Genomic DNA, 6,000 nt, shown 5'->3' with positions numbered 1-6,000 from the left:
TCTCTTCCTGTTCTTTAAGTTGCCAGACTAAACAATTTCATGCAAAATACTGTTCATGGAGATATTGCGCGTCTGCCTAACTTTTATGAGGAACAGGCAAAATATTGTAATCAAGTATTGAAACTGGAACTGTATATATTTACAAAAAAATAATAGTCACTTGCAGGTCACATTATGTTATATTGTATTGAATATTGTTAATGTTCTGAATATCCATGCTTTATTTATAGGAAAAGACAACAGGCTTAATAAAGACTTGTGGAGTAAACACTGAAAAGCACATGACTTTTTGCTTGATAGCAATAGTGCAGCCTTCTGTTGTAAATGATTTTAGGTTAACTGGCAAGTTGACTATGTATGACAACCTTAATCAATAGTCTAAAGGACTACAGATGAAACAAGCATTACTGTGCATTGCATGTGTGACTATTTTAACTAAACAAAATACATGAATTAATAAACATCGCATGGCACTTATTTAGTTTTACATTTGAATCAGTGAAATTATTAGTAAAACAAATCAGACAAACAAGGCTCAATGTCATAACATTTTGTTAGGAAGATTTAGTTGTTTTTTTTCTTCCTTTCTTTTTGAACAGAGGTCCTGGCTCATTGTAATCAATCCATGGCACTTATTCCAAAGAGTAGCGGGTTCCCTGGTGTCCTGGCAAAATTCCCAAACTGGCTCTCTAAATCTGGCCATCTAATTATTCCCCAGTTTATCTGCCAAAAGAAATTCCATCCACTTCACCCCAGTTGATATGCCATGAGTGTTCTGGTGCAAAATGGCTGCAGGTAGATTCAGTACATGATAATGGCTGAAATGAGTAATCCTCTGCAAAACAAACACAATCATTGAGGGACCTGTAGAGAAAATGTATTATTGTACATTATATTTGCTTTAAATTGTGGTAACATGAACAGGAGCTTGCATGTACTAAATTAAATGTCCAATCCCAGTTCTGTATGGTTCAGTTAAGTTTGAGGTCACCGTCTGACACTCCAAGATCTGAATAGCCTACTGCAAGTGCCCCTGTCAACAGTCTACAAATATGTGGTTAACAGTGCAAGCAGAGACCACAAACCCTAAGTTGTCAGTTTTTGGGTGTGGTTGTGGGCCTTATAGCTACGATTTGTGAGTTTCAGTTTGTCAAAGAGCAACTGCCCATGTTTCGCTAACATTTCAAATAAGCCTAACAAACAGCCTTTCCAACACATAGGCCTAACGAAGAAATTAAGTTGGCCACATCATTGTATTCAGCACCTACACTAGGCCCACTTAAATCGGATATTTTCCCTGTTCCCACCGTAGAAACATTGGGCCTCATTCATCAATATTTTCGTAAAACCGTTAGTAAATGTATGCGGTATCAGATTTATCAAACGCTCGTGGACACAGCTTGTATTTCGTATCCACATGCATATGCTGATGAATACCAGTCAATTGTAAATGAAAAGTGCGCTCACAGAACTTGTGATTAGCATACATTTACGCCCCTAAAATGCCATATAAGGAGCTTGGAATTCAATTTCAGGCAATTTCAAGAGATTATTATTAAAAATTATTTAAAAAAAGGTTTGTCTATGTGAAATTCAGCCTTCTATCACTTCCCAAAGTAACAGAGCATTGTCGGGAAAAAATTCCAAAAAACTGTTTTTGAGCTAGCTAAGTAGACTAAAAAGCCGTTCGGGGAGTAATTTTCGGGTAGCCTACACGGCTTTATTTTTATTTACAATAAATAAATTCACGCATCATTAAGTGTGTAGGCCTATCATAGCTAAACATGATGTCCTCATCTGTTTAAATGTAACAGCTGTTACAGTTATTCCGCCTGAGTTGTTATAACAAACAACGTGCTTTTTTTCTTTTTCTTTTTTACTGTTAGCCTATATATTTATAGAATGCCATCTAAATGGAAAACTAGAGGGTTGGTACCCAGGAAGGTCACGGAGAGGGTTTCAGATTAGACTAGGTGGTATGAATGTAACATCGGATTGCATGCATTTTTGTTTTAATTGTACCTGGATTGATTATGAATGTATCCTAATTGAAACGGCTTATGACCACTGACATGTTAAAGCTGTTTTCAGTAACATTTCATAAAGCTAGGTTAAATGAGTAAAATCCCAAAACTGTTACATTTATGGTGGCTCTCGCCTAGGTATTGCTGTAAACCTTGTCTCGATTTCTACGTAACAGGTAAAACGAAAAGGTTTTGACATGGAACTGGAGGCATAGAAGAAAATCTTCATTACTAATTTCAGTTATAATTGTGTACATTCAGGATGTGTGGTAGTGGATATGAATATTTTCATTTAAAACGTTATTGTTCGTGCGGGGGAGTGGGGCGACTGACACTTGGATTTACATTTCAAAGATGCTGCAGCTGTTGGGTGTGCGCTCCAGGCTGCAGGACGACTTTGAGGGACTCCAAAACTGCACATCTGTTTGCTGCTGGCGCATGCTCGTTACAATAAAAAGGTTCAAGTTCACGTTTCAGGTCCCATGGGTTTGCCTGGATTTTTAGTACGATCGAGCCACATAAACAAAACAGGAATATTGCTACACTAGTTTAGGTAACAGTCAACGTGAATAAACGGAGTGAAGAAATTAATGTTGACGTCAGCGCTCTGATTTCCTATTTCGCAGGAAGCAAACTTTTTTTTTGTTTTGCCTTAACTTATTGCAGGAAACTTTGGGATGCATACTTAGTCTGCGTTTATGCTTTGTCGTTATTCGGTTTAACTGAAGAGCTTTCTCGTCTTCCATCAGAGTTTGTATCATAACTTTTTGTTGTTTAGGCTACTAGCGATTTCTCGAGTTGTGTGACCGTCATGAACGAAAAAAGGACGAACGAACAGAAACACTGGACCTTAGTGACAGCATTTGTACTTCTTACTTTAATCTTTGCATCATTTTGCACGGCTGAGGAAGCGTCGTGTCACGGGGCATTTGATCTTTATTTCGTATTAGACAGGTACGTATACATTCCAGATGCTGTTCTGCTACATCTGTTTAAACGACAGCTATCATGGAAGATTCACATAGCAATCTTATGACCAGTGAAGAGAAGCTGGCTAACGAGCAACTCAACTGTTGTCTATATTTTTCACGGGTTAGCTAGATATTTTTATTATGGTCATCACCGTTGCATACTATTACGTTAGCTAAGCTGTACATTTTCTTTCTCATAATTAGTACGGTATAAGAAGTTAATTGAGGTGTGTTAGAGTTTTGGCAGCCAGAAGGTTAACTAAGTTGTAGCCTACATTCAAGGCGTTCAGATGTTCTAATGATACACTGAAATTAGCTGAAGGCATCTAGCAAGCTACTTTGGTTGGCAATTATCGGTTGTTAATGATTGACAGTATTACTGGTTACATGCATCTCGTTCCAAACGCGCAAAATCTGGTACATAACTTAGGCTACATATGAAGTTACACAAGTTAGACTTAAACTTGTTACTTCCTTTGTTGCTGTGTAGCTAGCGTCATCTATGCTAACACAGAATGGTCTCCTTTTGAGGGTGCATACAAAAGGTGATGATTCTTAGGGGCCTGTCTGTATTTTTATTGCGATGTCCCGTTCCTATGCAACTTGGCCCGATGTCTAAACTTGAAGACTTTTCTTTTTCTGGCTGTATTTTCTCCTTGCTAGCTGGACGTTTGGACCGTTACAGATTTAAGACCTCCACCCGTGCGATAATTATAAAATTACAGGATGATGATTGAGATAGCCTACTGTGTTTGTGCTGCCTCTAACCGGCTCCATACACATTTCGGGAATTTTCTGCAAGGTTTTGTGTTTCCGAGTTCAAATAGCCTATTTGTCTTTTTCGTTTTCATTGTTTGACAAATTGTTTGCATTTAATAAAGATTAGTTACTGCACAGCATACGCGTTCTGTGATTATTTTGCTTATAATTCAAGCATCATGGGAGAATTCCAGGGCAATTAGCAAAGGTTTTGATACACAAACTAAGATTTGACACGAGTATATAAACGGCAGTGTTGTGTAGTAAAGACACGAACTCATTCAACTTGCCCGGGGTGCCCTCCATGTGGTTGGACAGTACACTTTCAATGTGACCTTTTTGTTCTTTCCAAACATATCTCATTGACTTTGTACAAGGAGAGGGTGAGGGGGGAAAGCTGAAAGAGATAATTGTCCTAATGGCCTGGCTCTATTTTATGTTCTCTGCACATACATTGAACTATAATTATTAATTTAATTAACCCCCAGTCATTACCTCAAGGGCATATTTTACACGAGGTGTCCAGTTAGGCCGTGTTGCCTTACTGAGCTCAGTGCATGTCATACATATTTTAGTTACTCTCCACGGTTCTATAATAGCGATTGATAGTTTACTCTGAATGTAATTAATGTGTATTAAGGGGTTTTTGGATTCTGTGTTTTTAATATGTGCTATTTTGGTTAGTTTTGTGTGTGTGTGTGTGTGTATAGTATGCATATGTGGATTTGTGTGTGTGTGTAGGTTTGTATGTCCTTTTCAGCAGTCATCAGTGGAAATGACGTGAACTAAGTTCATGTTCTGAAGTGCAGCGTAGTAATTAGACTGGTATGAAGAGCGGCAGAATATCTTTGAATTAGTGCTGCTCATCTCTCGCCCATCGAACTCTTTGAGGTGTAAAATCACAAATATCTGATCAGAATGTTCTTAACTGAACATTCTAATGCCGATGTAACAATCACTACTAGTTACTGAAAGCAATGGAGTTCTAGAACACTGACTTGGAATTTTTATAAAAACAAAAACATCCCAAAAAAGTACTTAGTCTTGGGGTATCACATCAAAACACGCTGGGTTAAAATGATGCATCACATAGTGCACAGTCAGCAGCACACACCACAGTTAGACACATGTTTGATAAATGGCAGACCTTACTCAGCAGTCTCTCTCATGGTTGGACTAAATGGACTAAATTGTTTTGTTTTTTTTACTTCCATGATGTAAATCGAATGTACCCCCCCCCCCCCCCCCCAATAAAACAGCCTCTTTTTGGCCCGGTACACATTCTCTCTGTAAATTACATGCAATACATGTCATAGATGTTCTTTCAGATAAGTCTGTGGCTGTTTATACTGAAAGGTGATTATTCACCTTGGTATGTGATATCTTGGTATTGTTAGTCCTTGGTTTGGCCAACTTGACCAAGGTAAAAAAAAAAAATAATAAAAAAAGTCCTAGATGCCTTTCAGAAAACAATGCAGGTTTGAGGTTTGAGCTTTGAGTCTCTGTGACCATTATTTAGACCCTTGCTAGACAAAAGTGTTTTATAATCGTCAAGAAACTGGGCCTGTAACCAAGGTGTTGCAGGTTCGATTATGAGGTAGGATGCTGCTCTTCTAGCTCATCATTGATACCTGTAGCAAAGGCTTGCTAAGGGGTCATTTCAGGTGAGGTAGTTTAGAGTGGTATTAGTTCTTCTCTGAATGACTATACCCATTATTTTCTGTATTGCAGATCAGGAAGTGTGTCGAACGACTGGGGTGAGATCTATGGATTTGTTGAACAGCTCACTAATCGTTTTGTGAGGTGAGTACCCTTTCAATATATACAGTTGCTGAATGAAGGATATTGGACAGAAGTCAGGCAAAAACTTCCTTTTGAAGTAAACTGACTGAACTGCTATTTCAACAATGTGTTAGCCAGATTGCCTTACACATGTTTCTTAAGTGTAGTTGAATATTCTAAAATATTCCTAAATAATGAAGGCAGCATTCAAAAAGGGCCGATTTGGTTTTGTTCAATTAGGATTGTGGACACAAACCCACATATGTGGTGAGCTGTGAAAATATCTTGTCCCAATTTTGTCTAGAGCACCATTAAGAACAAACCTAAACTACACGCACACACTCGTGCACAGACACACACAAACACACATACATGCACACACACACACACACACACACACACAAACATGCTCACACACACACACCTAAAATAGGCAAATAAAGATGACACCAAAAATCCAAATT

General features: G+C 38.2%; 1 protein-coding gene across 1 annotated transcript in view; it reads left to right on the top strand.

Annotated features, from left to right (window-relative positions):
- Positions 1-2,400: 2,400 nt before the first annotated feature.
- antxr2a (ANTXR cell adhesion molecule 2a) overlaps positions 2,401-6,000 on the top strand; it is a 61,890-nt gene continuing 58,290 nt past the window's right edge. The window contains exons 1-2 of the mRNA XM_064296656.1: positions 2,401-2,978; positions 5,486-5,557. Coding sequence (XP_064152726.1) covers positions 2,836-2,978; positions 5,486-5,557 — 215 coding nt within the window. The 5' untranslated portion in view covers positions 2,401-2,835. The remainder of the gene's footprint in view (positions 2,979-5,485; positions 5,558-6,000) is intronic.

The sequence above is a fragment of the Anguilla rostrata genome, chromosome 10 (assembly GCF_018555375.3).
Source record: "Anguilla rostrata isolate EN2019 chromosome 10, ASM1855537v3, whole genome shotgun sequence".
Lineage (NCBI taxonomy): Eukaryota > Metazoa > Chordata > Actinopteri > Anguilliformes > Anguillidae > Anguilla > Anguilla rostrata.
Note: the sequence above shows the minus strand (reverse complement) of the source record. Positions and strands in the feature narration are given on the sequence as shown.